The sequence below is a fragment of the Gymnoscopelus braueri genome (genome assembly GCF_963280865.1).
Source record: "Gymnoscopelus braueri genome assembly, chromosome: 19".
Classification (NCBI taxonomy): Eukaryota; Metazoa; Chordata; class Actinopteri; order Myctophiformes; family Myctophidae; genus Gymnoscopelus; species Gymnoscopelus braueri.
Window position 1 is genome coordinate 31,315,207 of NC_137621.1, and position 17,424 is coordinate 31,332,630.

The following is a 17,424-nucleotide window of genomic DNA, read 5'->3' on the forward strand; positions in this document are numbered from 1 at the left end:
ATTTCTAATCAATGAAGAAATTATTTCAGATTTCTTGTCCACCTTTGGAGTTACATTATGCCAAGGTAACTTCACAACCCAAACCTCTACCAAAGTGGTCTTTCCCTTTAAGCATATCTTTGTGATACAAAAAGTGGGCTACCTTTTAGTGATGGTATCATGTTTCTGACATACACAGGTGACAGAGGGTTCAATAAGTTGGTTGTTATTGTCAGTTTATTCAGAAATTCCAAGTCATACATACTTTATTTTGCACACTGTTCACTGAAAAATATAAACGAATGCTTGTGTAACAACAAACAGTACATAGTAGTGGACCAAATGAAGCCAATAATTAAACGTAAAACGATGTCCTTTAAGTGCAATTTATTAGCACATCCACCAGTAGTACGTGCTTATGTAAACAGCCACAATAAATAAGCACAAACTGTCATTTTCCTGACAAAAAGAAAAAAGACGAAAGGTTACACTTACAGCCAGAAAAATAAAGATTCCCTATTGTTTTGCCTTTCCAATAATATTTTCAATATCAGGATGTGTTTGTTCAATGGCAAAAATGTTTTCAAGAAATGAAGATGTCACTAATGAAACACTCTTTTACAGTATGCTGTAGGTCTGCTGTCATTAACCTAAGCCCATGTTATTGTCAGGTATAGTGCTAAATTCCAACATGACAAAGCAAAATACCAGGAAAATATGTATGAAGAAACACATTTACCAGAATACATCAAGCCCCCAGCATTTTCTTCACCATGTATCCAGGCATGTTGTAGACGAACAATCCCAAGATAGCCAACAGCAGGAGAGCACAGACGATCTTGATGGTCAGCCACCTGTACTGGTTGCAGAGCAGGTTTTTTGCTGCCTTGAAGGGAATGAGGAACCACAGCATGGCAATATCTGGACGACTGGTGTAGACAACACATTTAAAAAGCAGTCATTAGTTATTCAATAATCCAAAATAGTGCAGTGTGACAAAGCATAGCATAGCATAGCATAGCATAGCATCGCCTAGCATATAGTATAATATTAATATGGTGTACTGGTGTAGGCTATAGTTAGGGTGACCATATTCTGAATCCCCAAAAAGAGGACACTCTATCCGGCGCGAATATATATATATATATATATATATATATATATATATATATATATATATATATATATATATATATATATATATATATATATACACACACACACAAAATAAATCAGTCACATAGTTTACTCAAATATACTCTATAATAGTTGTGTGTATTTATTAAAAGTATGCCTCTTGACTTCTGTATGAATATACAGCTTTGTAACAAAATAAAATAACATCTCTGTCTCTTAAGTCTTAGGCTTATCTTAGAAAAAGAGAGGTAGCCCATTGTTCAAACCACCATATCTTCTGCTTTGCAGTGGTGTAAAGTACATTTACTCAAGTACTGTACTTAAGTACAATTGTGAGGTATTTTAACTTTACTGGAGTATTTCAGTACTTTTACTTTTACTCCACTACGTCTCAGAGGCAAATATTATACTTTTACTCCACTACAATTATTTGAAAACTTTAGTTGCTAGTTACTTTGTAGATTTTGATTGTTATTACAACACATAAATTACCCACTTCAGCCCTACACTATATACATTTCGGCCTTTTGAAAATAGCTGATCTAGAAGCTCAGAGCTTGTAGATGTGCTATTTTCAAAAGATTTGTATACATTTTATACATTTGAAAACTTGTGAAATGAGACCTTCTGCATAATGAGTACTTTCTACTTTTGGTACTTTAAGTACATTTTGATACCAATTATTTTGTACTTTTACTCTTGTAACTTTTTTACTTGTAACAGAGTACTTCTACATTGCAGTATTAATACTTTTACTTAAGTAAAACATTTGAATACTTTTTCCACCACTGCTGCTGTACAAAATATTTTGTCAATTTAATCTGCAGAAGAGCTCTCGCCTCGTATAGCTGCCTTGTGCTTTGCAGTGTTATATGGGCTTGCAGGTCTAAAGAACCTTTATTTGTGACGGACACATAAGTGACCAGTGACCTCCTGGAAAATGTGGACCACTCCACATATCTAGGCAGCCTCCTGTCCTCCAAAGCTGTCATCGATGATGAAATACACTGACAAAACTGAGATAAAGGGTCTTCGAGAACCATGACCTCCTGGCCAGGACCAAAATCCTGGTTTACAACGCATTAGTCCTGCCCAGTGCCCACCCTACTGTACAGATCAGAAACCTGCACCACGTATAGCAGGTACTGGAAGGCACTGGAGGCACATCATCAGAGGGGCCTCTGAAAAATCCTCAAGATCAGCTGGGAAGATAGACGCACCAACACCAGCACCCTGGAGGAAGGTGATATCTCCATCATCACTGCCACCATCGCCCGAAACACCAGCTCAGATGGACTGGCCATGTCATCGATATATCTGACTCTCACCTTCCAAAACAAGTCCTATATTCCTAGACCTTAACACCTGGGAAGACACAGTAACCAAAAGGGCGACTTGGAGAAAACTTGTCTGGCGATGTTCTGTATGACATTGACCTCCGCATGCTGCAGAAGACAAGCGCAGACTCAGGAAGTAAAGGGCTTCAACCGTACAGGACCAAACTAAACCACCACCACCGATCACCAACATTTATCCTTATATGGGTTGTTTAAGACTAAATGGAACTAATTGTGGATTCTACTCTCTTCCCTAGGCACCATAGGGCACTTTGTGGACTAAAAAGCTCTTATTGAAATACCCCAATCTGGAAGGAATTTATATTGTTGTTTTCCCCTACCTACCTTTGTTAAGTTTCCCCTCAATAAAAGACTGCTATATTTATGCAATTCAACTATTCAAGTGACTCTGTGGTTGGTTTTGGTCATTACTCCTCACAAAATGGTGGAGAATACGGGTAAGTGCTGATCATCACCGACCCGGGGGGAAACATGGAACATGCTGTTGCGCTCACGGCCCTGTTAAAGAGCCAATCGGATCTACAGACGGCAGTACAAGAACTGTGCAAGAAGTTTGAGAGAGATGTCAATGCCTCAAGAGCACCCAGTGAGGTGCTTACCAAACTCACGCCTGAGGATGACGTGGAGGCCTATCTAGAGTTGTTCGCACGCACTACCAGAGAGAAATGGCCACCAGCCGGCTGGGCCGGGAACATGGCTCCGTTTTTGAGCAGAAAAGCTCAACGGGCCTCCCGAGACCTCGCCCTGGCAGACGCGAGAGACTACACCAAGTTGAAGACAGCCATCTTCTCCCGCCAGGGTTACAGTCTGCCAGCCCGGGCCCAGAGGTATCACAGCTGATGGTACAACTCATCTCTCCCTCCACGCCTTCAGGTCCTGTCCCGATAAGGACGTCACGATGGCGTCCGCTGTCAGTTCTGAAGCGCCCCGGCCCAGCCTGTTCGTGACATCCTGCTGGGCTCATGAGGAGGTCCAAAAGGCAACACTGCCAGTGAAGGTGGAGGGCCAAGACACCTGTGCCCTGTTGGATTCAGGCAGCGCCATCACTCTGGTCCGGGCAGACCTGGTGGACAAAGTAGATGCCACAACAGTGCCGGTGACCTGTGTTCATGGGGATGTGCGCTTGGATCCAACCACACACCTCCACATACAGACTCCGAAGTGAGATGCCACTATCCAAGCTGGTGTGATTCCCCAGCTGCCGGTGCCCCTGCTCATCGGCACCGACTGTGTCTTGTTCAAACGGTACTGGACGGCAGGGAGGCGTCGAGAGACCCGACGGCCCAGACATGGACGAATCCGCCGAACGAGACGACGTCCTCTACCTGCCTACCCAGCGTTCCCAGGTGACGCAGAGGGTCCACTGAGTGAGAGCTCCGGGGGTGACGGCACCGGCAGTGAGGGAGGGAGGAACGGCGCTGACGTCGACAGGGCGAGAACGCAAGGCCATGCCGAAGCGACGGACTAGTCCTCAGGGCCGTTCTCTGAGTTTCCCTAGTTGGAGAACCCTGAGTCCAGGACACCGGGGAAGTTTGGCAGTGCCCAGTGGTCCGACCCCAACCTGGAACAGAGTGTGTCAGCGGTAGATGGACAGCTGTGCGAGGGGGTGAGTGTACTTCACTCACCACATTTCATGGTTAAAAATAGCCTATTGTACCGTGGGGTAAGAACTGAGGGGGGGGAGGACAATGTCGAACAGTTGTTGGTGCCTAAAGTGTAAATTTACAGAGTGTTGCCGTCCCCTCATTGCAGCATCATCGACCACGTGGAGCAGATGCAGGGCTGGATGAGGAGGGTGTGGCCCATGGTTCGGGAACACAATACATGCAAAAGGCCCAGGCAGACCAGGCTCGAACCTACAATAGAGGCGCCCGGATCCGAGAGTTTAAGGTGGGGGAGCAGGTACTGGTATTGGTACCAAGCCATGAGTGCAAGTTTCTGGCTAAATGGCAAGGGCCCTACGAAGTTGAGGAGAAAGTTGGACCTATAAACTACAAGGTAAGGCAGCTGGGCCGGCGGAAGGACCATCAAATATATCACGTAAATATACTGAAGAAGTGGCTGGCCGCAGAGGCCCCTCCTTGTCCGGCCCTGTTAACATCTGTCTCTCCTCAGGAACCAGCCCCCGTTGTTATAGGGAAAGAGCTCTCCCCGTCCCAGCAGCAGGATCTTCGGGAGCTCCAGGACCAGAGTCGAGATGTGTTCTCAGAGTTACCAGGCCGAACGACAGTCATGGAACATGACATCCAGACTCCTCCAGGGACTGTGGTGAGACAGCGACCGTACCGTATCCCGGAAGCTCGCCGTGAAGCTGTGAGTGACTGGGACCCGCCCGGTTTGTCAGCACCCTCGACCTCACAAAAGGCTACAGGCAGGTGCCCGTAACCGTACGGGCGAAACCAAATAAAGCCTTTTCCACACCTGAGGGTCTGTATCAATACACCGTCCTTCCATTCGGGGTCCACGGCGCCCTGGCTACGTTCCAGCGGATGATGGACCGGATCCTTCGGCCACACCACCTGTATGCCACTGCCTACCTGGATGACATAGTCATTCACAGCCCCACCTGGACAGACCATCTGAGGTATCTAGAAGCCGTGTTGGGGGCTCTCCGCCAGGCCAAGGCAAAGAAGTGTTGAATGGTCCTGGGAGAGACTGATTACCTGGGTTACACCATAGGCCGGGGGTGTGTGAAGCCGCAGGCCCGAAAGGTGGAAAGGATTCAAAACTGGCCCAGACCAGCGACTAAGAAACAGGTAAAATCGTTCCTAGGTCTGGTTTCATATTATCCAATTATGCCACTATTGCAGTGCCTTCACACGATTTGACCCACAACCGTCCAGTGGACTGAGGTAACAGATGCCGCTTTCCAGAAGCTGTGACAGGCCCTATGTGAGGGACCGGTCCTGGCAGCCCCTGATTTCAAGAAGCCCTTCGTCCTGCAAACGGACACGTCCAGAACCGGGGTGGGAGCTGTGCTGTCTCAGGTGATCAATGGAGGAGAACACCCGATAACGTACATTAGCCGCAAGCTCCTAAAACATGAACGTAACTACTCCACTGTGGAGAAAGAATGTTTAGCCATGAAGTGGGCCGTTCATCACCTGAGGTATTACCTGTGGGGACGGGAATTTACCCTAGTGACTGATCATGCGCCTCTAAAGTAGATGGCAACCAGTAAAGACCGGAATGCAAGAGTAACCCGCTGGTTTAGATTTGCAGGACTATAGGTTCAAGGTGGAGCACAGACCAGGCAGGGCCATCAAGAATTCATACAACCTTTATTTAAGATTCTCTGAGAGATCAATTGAGGGAGACCCTCATTTACAATGATGCCGAGATTACACACATATAAATAACATAAGAGTAACAAGAGAATGCGGACGCTCTATCCCGCTTATATGAAGACCAAGAAACAGAAGCTCCCGACCCAGGCGGCGAGCTTAGGGGGGTGATATGTGGAGTGTCGCTTGGGGCCTGAGCTAATTGGCGTCTCCACCAAGGCAAGCAGAGGGCTCGCCTTGTGTGACAGCCCTAGTCTGATCAGCCCAGCCCTAAAAATGTTTGCTGAACCTCTCCTCAGATGAAACTCACTCCCTTGGTGAATGGACGCAGGCTTGGGCGGTAAGCAAAACACACTCCAACATTCCTTATATGGGTTGTTTAAGACTGAATAGAACTAATTCTGATTTCTACTCTCTTTCCTAGGCACCATAGGGCACTTCGTGGACTAAAAAGCTCTTATTGAAATACTCCAATCCGGGAAGAATTTATGTTGTTGTTTTCCCCTTCCTACCTTTGTTAAGTTTCCCCCCAATAATGCAATTCAAGTGACTCTGTGGTTGGATTTGGTCAGCACTCCTCACAGTGCAATTCTTTTTTTTTAAATGACAGTCAAAATTTATACTAACTTGGGCAAGCTAAACAATAAACACTGCAGTATTAAATAACATATGCAACTCCTTTGAACACTGTTTCAGAGACATAGCGAATTTCATTGTTATTAATGAATAATGTTTCAACTTTAAAATCTGTAGTTAATTTCTTTGGCCACCAGATGGTGTCCTAGTCCTTTTTAGTGTTGTTTAAAGCCACGCCCCCTTCCCTTAAAGCCACGCCCCTTTCACCTGTGGGGTATATATAGAAATTTAAGGGCACACCCCCATTTTTAAGGAAACGCCCACATTCCTTAGGGTCTTACTTGACCAGCTCTAGCGAGCTGGTAAAAATTCTGTCCAAATGTAGATGTTACATCACAAACTTGTTCATCACAAACTTAATATGCCCATATATGGAGACCACCTGAAACTGGATTCCTTTGGAATTGGTATCTATGTTAAGGCCACGCAGCCAAACATGTGGTTGAGTAAAATAACCGTGAAGAAAAATGTATTCCATGCTTAGTTGGGGGCCCTTGCTGTCTGAAGGGTCCTTGCTGCTTATGCCTGATTGTAAGACAAATCCAGTGCCCTTCCAACTTCTTGTTAGTCATTCCAAGACAGAAAACATGAGGGCAGACACTTAAGGGTATTAGAGAAGTTCGAGGTTCATAATGTTTATTCACAAATTTAAAAACAATGTGGTTTCTCTCTCTTCTCGACTCGCACATAAAGACTACAGATTTCCCCCTTCTGTCAATCACTTACAACGTGGTGGTATGGAAAGACGTTTTTTGTTATTCAAACAAATCCATGTCATATTATGCAAGACCAGTGAGCAAGTTGATACAAATTAGAATTTCTGTATACAGGCAAAATAAATGACTTCAAATGGTATATGGTTAAAGAAAAACATAGCAATTCAAAACCAGAGAATCCACACCACCAAATCACTGTATTTTATTGAATAGTCAGTGGTGTTCGTTGGGTGCAGTGTGACCAGATGGGGGCTGTTCCTTTGAGATGTTCTGCCAAGCCACTGGTGTAGATATTTGACCTCAGTTTCTTTGTGAAAAACATGATAAATAAGGTTTAATAAGTAGACTGACTTCTTCTTTTTTATGATCCCCATGTTTATGTTTGTATGTTGTGGGCCGTTGTACATATCCATCCGATGAGTTGGCTGACCATTACCTCAATATTGGTAAACACAATATCTGCATAGTGCTCTTCAGTATATGCTCTCCTCATTCGACTGTTGCTTATCTCGGTTTCAGGTGCACCCAGGTACAAGTATGCCATGTTCCCACCACTATTATTAAGAGCGGAGGATCTTGCGCCGCCATCCCCTTCTTCCTCCACAGTTTAGCATTTCCATCACTTTTCTCATCTTCTCGTCTTCCAGAACGTATTCGTTTTTTTTTTTTTTTTTTTTTTTTTAATCTTTGACCGTTGTTCCATGCTGATGAGAGATAACCATCTAGATGTATTTCCTCTTAAATTCCAAACTCCTCCTGCCCACTATATCTTGTTGTGCATGCACCTCTACTCATTATACTATAGATCTTGCGTCCTCTCTGGAATGGATATTTTCTTGGAGTTTTCTTTGCAGCCATGATGGATTCCCCTTGGTTTCCTTTGCCTTTCTGAAGTGATTTTGAGTTGCTCTTCCAATGGTTTCTTCTTCCTTCTTCAGAACAAACTCCATATTGTTGATTTTGGAATATACAAAGGGATCTTCAGTGTCACTGTTTTCATCCTCATAATTATACTTTTCAATTGCGGATATTTCTTTCATCTTCAGCTCAAACACCTGCACAATTAAAAATACCTGATGGATATTTGTCACACGTTACTCTACTCCAGCATCATAGGCTAGTCAAATGATTAAAAATTGAATTTTGACGAACACACCACAAAAACAAATTAATAACTGAGACTGACTTGTATCATGGTGTACCAAAATCCACAAGTTGTCTCTCTCTTTTAGGTTTAAAAATGTGAATGGTAGCAACAGACTATTCATGGGTTGGATAGGTAAGATCTAGTTTGAAGCCATCTAGTTGCAGATAGTCCTGGAACGTTCTAAGGAGGTACTGTATCTTTAAGTAACACCTCAAGCTCCCAGCATTTTCTTGACCATGTAACCAGGCATGCTGTAGAGGAAAACAGCCAAAATTGCCAGAAACAGGAGTGCGGTCAATATCTTGATGGTCAGCCATTTGTACTGAGTGCAGATCAAATTTTTTATGGCCTTGTATGGAGCGAGGAACCACAGAAGACTGGTGTCTGGGCGGCTGGTGGAACAGGAACACAGAGATTAACAATACTGATTTTATTCTGATTACATATACAGTATAAACTATATACATACAGTATTGCTTTGGAAATGTTGGCTATGCAAATGTAATCTTGTTACAGTAAGTAGAAAGCAAGAAAGACAAACAATAAATTCTGGAAAATTCAAAAGATACTTTGCATTAGTAGCCTAAGTAAAAGACACAGAGAAACAGCAACTTACCATGTAAAGTAAGAAGATCGTAGGTAAAAGTCCAGAAGTTGTTGTAGGTTGTAAGAAATTCTTATTGAAGTCTTTCAGATTTATTTCATTTAGTTTTCTTTAATGCCGTTTAGAAAAACCTGTTTAAGTTTATTTCTTTTTAATACCTTTGGTAGAGACTTTACGATATTTGTTATGTTTATAATTAATTAAGTTTATTTAATGAATTATGTTATTTTAGGGGCGTATATTGTATTTGGAGTTGAATTCCTTGATAACAAACACTCTGCAACTGGACTTGATGAAAAAGCATGTGCGTACTAGGGCTTTCACGACTAGAGATTTTTACAGGTCGACCAATTTGACCCAGTGGTAGTCTGGAAATTTACATTAATTCTTTATTTTTTTTAGGGGGGGCATTGTTTTAATGCCATCCTACTACTATATTACTATTATAATTATCCTCCTGCCCTTATTTTTATGGCGTTTTAAGGGAAGCGCTTCTGGCACAGCAGCACAGCACCACAGCACCGTCTCCAAGGATCCCCATTGCCCAATAATAGGCTTTTATTGGGCATACTTTTGACCCCCTTTTGATAAAAAATAAAGTCAGGAGGATAATAATAATAGTAAGATGGGCCATTACTATGGCATTAAAATTTGTTTTTTCAACTATTCGGCTAGTACCAACAAGGTCGACTAGTGGTTAGACTAGTTGGTGAAAGCCCTAGTGCGTACAAGCATACAGTATATAGATATGTGTGCATATGCACTGGGGTGTTTGTCCATGTCCATGTGTATGCATTATGTATAACTTTGGAGCGGAGTTTAAAAGGAAGAATTAATTAGTGCAAATAATGTCTTTTGAAAACTGATAGTCGGAAAGAATGAATATTGTAAAAGGTGTAGACGGTGAGGAGAATGTAATGGGAGAACATCCTGCATACTTAGGTTTCTCTAGCTGGTCTGGCTCGTTGCGTCCGTCACCGGCTGGACTCTTTTCGGCTTCCTCCCCTGTCAACAGGTGCAGCTCTGCTTCCACCTTTCCCTGTAAAAGCGATTGCTTAATTCAATGCAGTACAGAGTGCACTCAACAAGTGCTAACAGGGAGTAACGTCTCTCAATAGTCCAACATGTTAGGTTAGGGTTAAGGTTAAGGTTAATGTTAGGTTTATAATGGACCATTGACAATTGGGCACAGTGGACTGTCAGGATCGTTTGCCAACAAGCCAGATGGTGTAATTGTGAGATATGGAGTATAAATAGAGAATAAAAAGTTCTGAATTGTGGGATATAAAGTAGCAATTGTGAGGGAAAAAACCCTGATAATTCTGAAATCTAAGTCAGTTACAAGAAAAAACCCTCACAATTCAGGACATTTTATTTTCATTTAGTGACGGAAGTGGGAGTTCAATCAGCAGCAATAGGCCTACTGAAAACCGGTATGGTTGCAGAATACATCCTGTCATCCATGATCCACTATCAAGGATTTGTGAAACTGTTACAAACTCTTTTCACAGGTGGATGGCTCAATTTGGTAAAACCATGACCAGGAGTTTGGTGGAATGTTATTGAGAGAGAATTTACCGTCATCTCAAATTCATCATTTTCATCTCTGGCCACAAAAGGCCACCAGCCTTTGATCCTCTTCTGTTTGAAGATGGAGACCATGGGCATCTCTGATTCATTGGTCACCATGTCCAGGCTGCACTGCTTCGGAGTCTTAGCACCACGGGGGAACCGGTTCAGGTCCAGTTCAATCGCACCTACAAAAAACACTCATTTAATTATTCTATGGAAACTTCATAGGAGATAAATATAACATAAATAGCACAGTGACTATGAACTATTTTTTTTAACAGAAAACAACAAGCTCTTTTCCAAAACACAATATATATATATTTGAATTATTAACTGAAATTCCCCTCACAAAATCATTCAATAAAATGTTCCAGCGAGTAAAGGTGTGATTTTGTAAACCAAGGGTTCATACCTAAACTGGTAGAAAATACCACTGCTAATACATTCATTTTGTGCTGTTAATAGTGAATACAGTAACCAATGGACCACAGCACCTAAGAAGTCATCAGCAGAGAAATGGTCAGCGTCCCACACTTGTAGATTGAGACGGGCTGGGATCTTGTACTCGGTCTCATCCCACGCGAACATGGACTCCTTTTTGGAGATGACGATCTTCTCCTCAGCCATGAGGTAGTCGAAGGGGTAGACGAAGCGCCAGTTGAAGTTACCCTCTCCTGTGATGGAGTGGTAGTGGACATCTGTATCCTGTTTGTCCTCCTGCTGTCCTTTCAACCAACTGTTGAAGTTCGTGGGGTGTAGAAAGATGTTTTAGGTGTAGATGATTAGTGCGTCAAAATCAGAGAGAATTTGCCTATGCTACACAATCAGACACAAATCTCCATGGCTACTGTTCCAGATGTTATGATTTGCCATATATCTCCCTCAGCCGATAACTAGCCAGCACAGTGTTTTCTTATAAATCTATGCAGGCACAAACGACTCCACAGTAATGTGAATTCCTGATGTCACAATATTCCGCTGACAATGTGCAAGTTTGACTAATGCATCAGTGTCCATGACAGTCATGTCTAATTGGCGAAAAAATATTTGTTTGGTGCAGCAGCATTACACTGTATTTGGGGAAATAATATTGTGGTGGGTTGTCATCGCTTTCTATTAGGGCCTAGTGATTAGGCCCACATCTTTAGTCATTTAACGTTAGATGTACCTATTCCACTGCTGTGTGTCAAACTCATGAACCCATCAATTATGCTGTATTCCAGATCATAGAATAGAGACTATTTACCCTCGCACAAAGATATCACTTGACTTTTCGCCTGTGAAGATGTCATCATCCTCAAGAACAACCTCATCTGTGTTCCAGATGATCACTCTCAGTTCAAACCTGGAAACAGGGGAAAAGGAATAGTCATGCAAACAACATAGGACAGGTTATTAGTTAATGATATGAGTGGTCGTGAAACAGATAACGAAAACAAAAACTGTGGAGACACAAACAGTATTCTTGGCATGATATGTGCAAACAACCCTCAGCCTTGATCTTAGCCTGCTTGAAATACTAGATGGATGGGGTTTACCACATCAGTACATTTCAGTTAAGTTTCGAATCCCAGTATAGTATGGAACGGTACCATTCAAATACTGTGTCTTAACTTTGTGGCACTCATACACTGTATATCATTGCTCTAAGTGACCTCACCTTAAACAAGCATCAAAGCAGAACAAAAGTAATCTATAGCTTCACACAAGTCTGAATAGAGAACACACTTCTTTGGTTTCCTTGGAGCAATATCAAGTGCTGGTCCAGGAGCAGTAATATCTTTAGGGAACATGTCCACCCACATCTCAATTCTCCCCTACAAACAACAAGAAAAACACTTGTTAAACATGCAAGCACATTTATTTAGTCAAACATGAATACATTATTGGGGTGTCGTTAGCATGAATGACATACTTGTTCAAGCCCAGGTTTATCTGGATGGAGGAGTGGTCTAGTCTCCACGTGTTCTGGGATCAGTTTGCATCCCACTCGTGGGATGTGCTCCCAGTGCTTCAACGCGGTGAGGGCCAGGTGCTCGTCTGTCTGCTTCTTCAGACCTGATCAAAATCACCAGATGTTGAGCACAGACTTAAATTGGAGTATTTTAGAGATATTTAAAAGTCAAAGTTGTCACCTCTCATAATTTTTTTTGGGGGAAGGACTTTGCTTGAACTTCTTAAATCCAATGTCAGCCACACTTAACGGCTGTTTACAGACCTACTTAATGTAAACAAGAAACCTCGTACTTCATGTGGGCAGTCTGTGACGTCAGTCATCTATGACATATGTCTGACATACGACTCCATACAGTAATTAGGCAAGGTGGCGAATTAAAGCATTGACTGCAATCATAAGATTAAAGTCATACTGTGGCATTTTCAAACAAAAATGTATATAATCATTCACTGGTAGATTTTTCACAATAACCATTACACATGAATCTGTTTTTTGACTTCTCTAAAGACAATTTTAGTCGCAAGTGTCTGCCCCTGCCAGGGGCGGACTGGCCATATTGCATACCATGCATATGCCCGGTGGGCCACTGGGCCACTGGGCCACAAAAAAAAAATATATATATATATATATATATATAATTTTTTAAAATATTTTTGCTCCTGTTCATTTCCGGGTTGCACGGCCCAATTATTAGTTACGGTAATGTCCCTGACAATTGGGAAGGCTAGGAGATCTGGCTTGAGGCTGGAGGGGTCGGCCGCGTGTAAAGCGCGTGTGTGCGGAAAATTGCGGTAGAGTGTCTGCTGGGCCGGTCTGGGCCAAAATGCCAGGGCCGAATTTTGGTCCCAGTCCGGCCCTGGCCCCTGCCACTTGGTCAATGTATAAATCGCAGTTCCAACTACCAGAGATGTCGCCAAAAAAGGCCACTAAAATGAATGGTACACAATGGGACTTTAAAGAATAAAAAATATACTACATATAAAACATTATGTGAACTTCATTGGCAAACTGGCAGTGTGCACAAGAAATTAGGCGCTGATCGCAGTCCAGCAGCAGTTTGTGAGATTATACCCGGACATACACTGACAGACAGACTCACAGACAGTCCCATTTCTAGACGGCTCGCCTCTTACATAGCCACACCATAAAAACTGACTTTTAGCTTTGCATGTATTCTGTGTCATTGAATGGAAGATACAAACCGGTGCCAATGAATGCAATGCATACCGTTTTCATCCTCTATCTCAGTGGGAGCCATGAAGACCCGGTTGGCCACCTTCACCCTTCCTCCTGGGCCATAGTGAGGCCCGTCCACCTTGCCATCCTTACATAGCTTAGCCAGGATCTGTGTGGGCTTCAGAGGGTCCCGCCAAACATTGTAACCATGACTGTAGACATAAACAGAAGCAGTGAGAGTCAACCACTTAAGCCCTAGTTTACACTTCGTTGTATGATGGTGTCACACACAAAAAAAAGCAAGAATAGGCGATCAACAAGCCTATAATCTGTCACATCGCAGCACGTTGTAGATCTGCTAATTTTTTTTTATAATTGTGAAAACTTTTGAAAATATATTTTTGTTTTCCATAGTTTTGAAAATTTCCCCCATAATGACATACCCAAAACAGGGACATCAGCTTGAAAGTGGTTAATAGAATAACTTACAAGTAATTTCATCCAGACAAAACCTATACAGTGTATGGATCTCACGGAGAAGGGTATATACCAGATCTAGGCCAAATCGTATTGGCAAATACTTTCTATGGTTTGTTTAATCATAGTCGGGTTAAGAGGAATGACTGACTTCTGACTTACAGTGACTGACACATCTCAATTATACTGACCCAGCAAAGAGCACCCATCCATTATTCACACAAACCCTAAGAATGATTTGCAACTGTACTAATTGATCCCTGTCTCGCATACGCTGCCACAGTGAAATCCTTATGTGATTCTTACATGGAGTAGTTCTGTGAAAGACCACACACGGGCCTGTACTTGCTGTAGTAGCGGTTCTCAAGGTCAAGTTTCGTTTCTCCAATGAGATCGTCTGTCCCCACCAGGTCCCAGTCATAAATTGACACCGTTAGTGTGGAATCCATCGGGAATGTGGCCTCAATGTCAAATGATCTGATGGGAGGGGGGGAAAAGGGGTCAACTTATGTTGCTCTATCACTGTAAGATCCTCAGAGTTCATTTAACTCTCAAAGTGTACACGTGCAACCAAATGGACCCGCACACCATGAGGCACTGTCAGAAATGCAGATTTTCCCTACTTACTTGCCAAACAATGGGTTCAGTTGCTTCGAGAGGTAGTTCTCTTTGTCTTTGATCTCTGTCTTTCCCAGTTTGATTGCAATGTATGGGTCAGCTTTCCCATTTATGTCTGCTGGATGCAGATCAGTGGCCTGTCAAAAGGAAATAACATGTGAATTGACACATTCGGAGCTTGGCCCAAGCTTTGATTATTGTTATGCACCAGGTAAAACTCTGATACTATTCTTCTATTGCCAGGTATGTTTGCACATACAAGGAATTTGTCTCTGTGAGGTTGGCGCATTACACTTAACCCATTTAGACCTGAGGCCTATTTTAAAAACGCCTTCTAAATCCTGACCTAAGTTTTCTGAAAAACGTCAAATATTTATTAAAAAATTACAAACAAAATCTGTTGCTATATACTGTCACATAGCAACAAGAACCCCAAAAGGGGTTCCCGGCTTGAAAGGTATACAGTAAGTTCTCGAAAATAAATACAAAACATAAACATAAAGATAGAAAGTACCTATAACTATAGTATGTATCACTAGATTGATCATTTGAAATTGATCTGTGTGTCCTTCAGTGTGTTATAATCTGAGAAACCGGCATTCACAATGTACTATAGTAACTATCATACTTACATTTGCAAAGATTAGAATTCGGTACAGTGTAGACTAGAGCATAACACCTACCCTGATGACATAGACGCGGACGAGGACATTGACTGCGTCATTGTTAGGGATGTTCTGGAACATACCCATGCTGCTCTCATATCCCATCTCTCTGGACATATCATCTGACACTTTGTACATGCACAGTGAGCCCTGAGACATAGAACCAAAGCCATACAAACATCTCATTTTGGAAAAGGTCTTCAAATGTAACTTCAATCTAATTCAACATATACTGACTTACTGTATTGTATATGATGCAATATATTGTAGCAAGTTATATGTACAAACAACTTGTGTACTGCAGTGCATATAATCCCACTCTGTCCATTCTTACTTTAAACTTTCCGATAATCCTGTCCTCATCGGTCATGTTATGATCCTCATCCTCCCCTCCCTTTCCCCTGAACAGGAGGAAAGTGTGGAGCCAGTCCTCAAAGTTATCATATTCACTCTCCAGTTCCTTAGGATACACCTTTCACACACAAAAAAGAAAAAGAAAGCAGAAAAGACAGTTTCATCTGGTCTATCACCTTCTGGCTTTTACAAAATGCTTTCAAGTCAGTCAGCTAATAGAGAGGAAAAAGACATTTCAAAGTGTGGAAAAGCGTGATCGATCGCACTTGGACTTGAACCCAGACCGAGGAATAGACAAGAGTAATTGGTCAGAGGATCTGACAGGCCTGGACATGTAGGGAGGGGGTATTATAATGTGGTGGTGCCAAACCATGTAATGCATTGTTTTAAAAATAAATAATTAAACTTTAAACTAATTTCTATATTTAATGGGTAGCAAGTGAGTAGAGGCCAGTATAGGGGAGATGCAGTCCCTCTTCGTAGTGTCAGTCAGGAGCCTAATAGCTGCACATTGGAATAACTGCAGTCAGGATGGAGATGACTGCTTGTGACTGACATGACATAATAGTAATCAATGCAGGAGGAAAGGAAGGCATGTAAAACAACCTCCATATACTTATCCAAATCCAGCTGGTACTGACAAATATTTGAGAAACAAAATTCAGAGATGTGCCAAGTACATCCCGTGTCATACCTTCATCTCATCGATCTTTGGCTTCTTCTTCTCTGACAGTTCCGCTGCCTTCTTCTTTTTCCCCTTTTTCTTGGAGCCTTTTACACGAGATTCATCAGGATTGATCTCTGAGTACAGGTTAGCATTGAGGGCAGAGGGAAGGGAGGAGGAGGATGACGACGACGACGACGACGACAACGACGAGGAGGAGGAGGAAGAAGAAGAGGAGGAGGCGATGGGGTGGGGAACAAAGGAAGGGAGCAGAGCACTCAGGACATGAATTCCACATGAAAGTTGCCAAACCAACTGTCTACCGTACAATATACTATAGTAGTATAGGTCAGTAGGAGCACTAGGATGTGTACTTGCCATGGAGACTGGGTCTAGCCTTGGTAAAGAGTAAAGACCTCTACAGTAGGTCTGGTTCTTGTCATTACAATTCACAGGGAAACATTCAGTCTATCTATCTATCTATCTATCTATCTATCTATCTATCTATCTATCTATCTATCTATCTATCTATCTGTATCACGCTGAGTGCTCCACTGATTTGACTTACAAATTAACATGCATCATATATTTATACATTTATAAATAGATGATTCCATGCTACCGAAATGTAACAGGTGTGTGTGTGTGTGTGTGTGTGTGTGTGTGTGTGTGTGTGTGTGTGTGTGTGTGTGTGTGTGTGTGTGTGTGTGTGTGTGTGTGTGTGTGTGTGTGTGTGTGTGTGTGTGTATATATATAGAAAGCCGTGTGTGTGTATGTATTATATATATATATATATATATATATATATATATATATATATATATATATATATAATACATACACATGGTATATCCCTTTATTCATGATATTGGCTTTATCATAAAATCCAAATGACAACTTTCATGGCAGGCATGTGGCTTATATGCGTCTGAGACAGAGAATGGGAGCTGCCCAATTGGGGAAATCAGGATTCATGTCATTGTACACAGACACAGTCTTGGCACCATGACTTGCGATGGACCGGGGGTACACATGGTTACTATAGGATTTGCAAGCTAACACGTGCACCAGTTTGATCGG

The 17,424-nt window shown here is 42.4% G+C and overlaps 1 protein-coding gene across 1 annotated transcript in view; it reads right to left on the minus strand.

The window, feature by feature from the left end:
• Positions 1 to 727: 727 nt before the first annotated feature.
• The window catches only part of LOC308074578 (otoferlin), a gene marked incomplete at its 3' end in the record, with an annotated part of 29,273 nt that continues 12,576 nt past the window's right edge, over positions 728 to 17,424 (minus strand). Inside the window, exons 28-40 of the mRNA XM_080414075.1 lie at positions 16,375 to 16,481; positions 15,661 to 15,798; positions 15,345 to 15,476; positions 14,671 to 14,798; positions 14,350 to 14,520; positions 13,618 to 13,778; positions 12,349 to 12,491; positions 12,162 to 12,250; positions 11,680 to 11,778; positions 10,928 to 11,169; positions 10,440 to 10,618; positions 9,800 to 9,900; positions 728 to 908 (exon numbers count right to left, since the gene is read on the minus strand). Of these exons, the coding sequence (XP_080270201.1) occupies positions 728 to 908; positions 9,800 to 9,900; positions 10,440 to 10,618; positions 10,928 to 11,169; positions 11,680 to 11,778; positions 12,162 to 12,250; positions 12,349 to 12,491; positions 13,618 to 13,778; positions 14,350 to 14,520; positions 14,671 to 14,798; positions 15,345 to 15,476; positions 15,661 to 15,798; positions 16,375 to 16,481 (1,871 nt within the window). The remainder of the gene's footprint in view (positions 909 to 9,799; positions 9,901 to 10,439; positions 10,619 to 10,927; positions 11,170 to 11,679; positions 11,779 to 12,161; positions 12,251 to 12,348; positions 12,492 to 13,617; positions 13,779 to 14,349; positions 14,521 to 14,670; positions 14,799 to 15,344; positions 15,477 to 15,660; positions 15,799 to 16,374; positions 16,482 to 17,424) is intronic.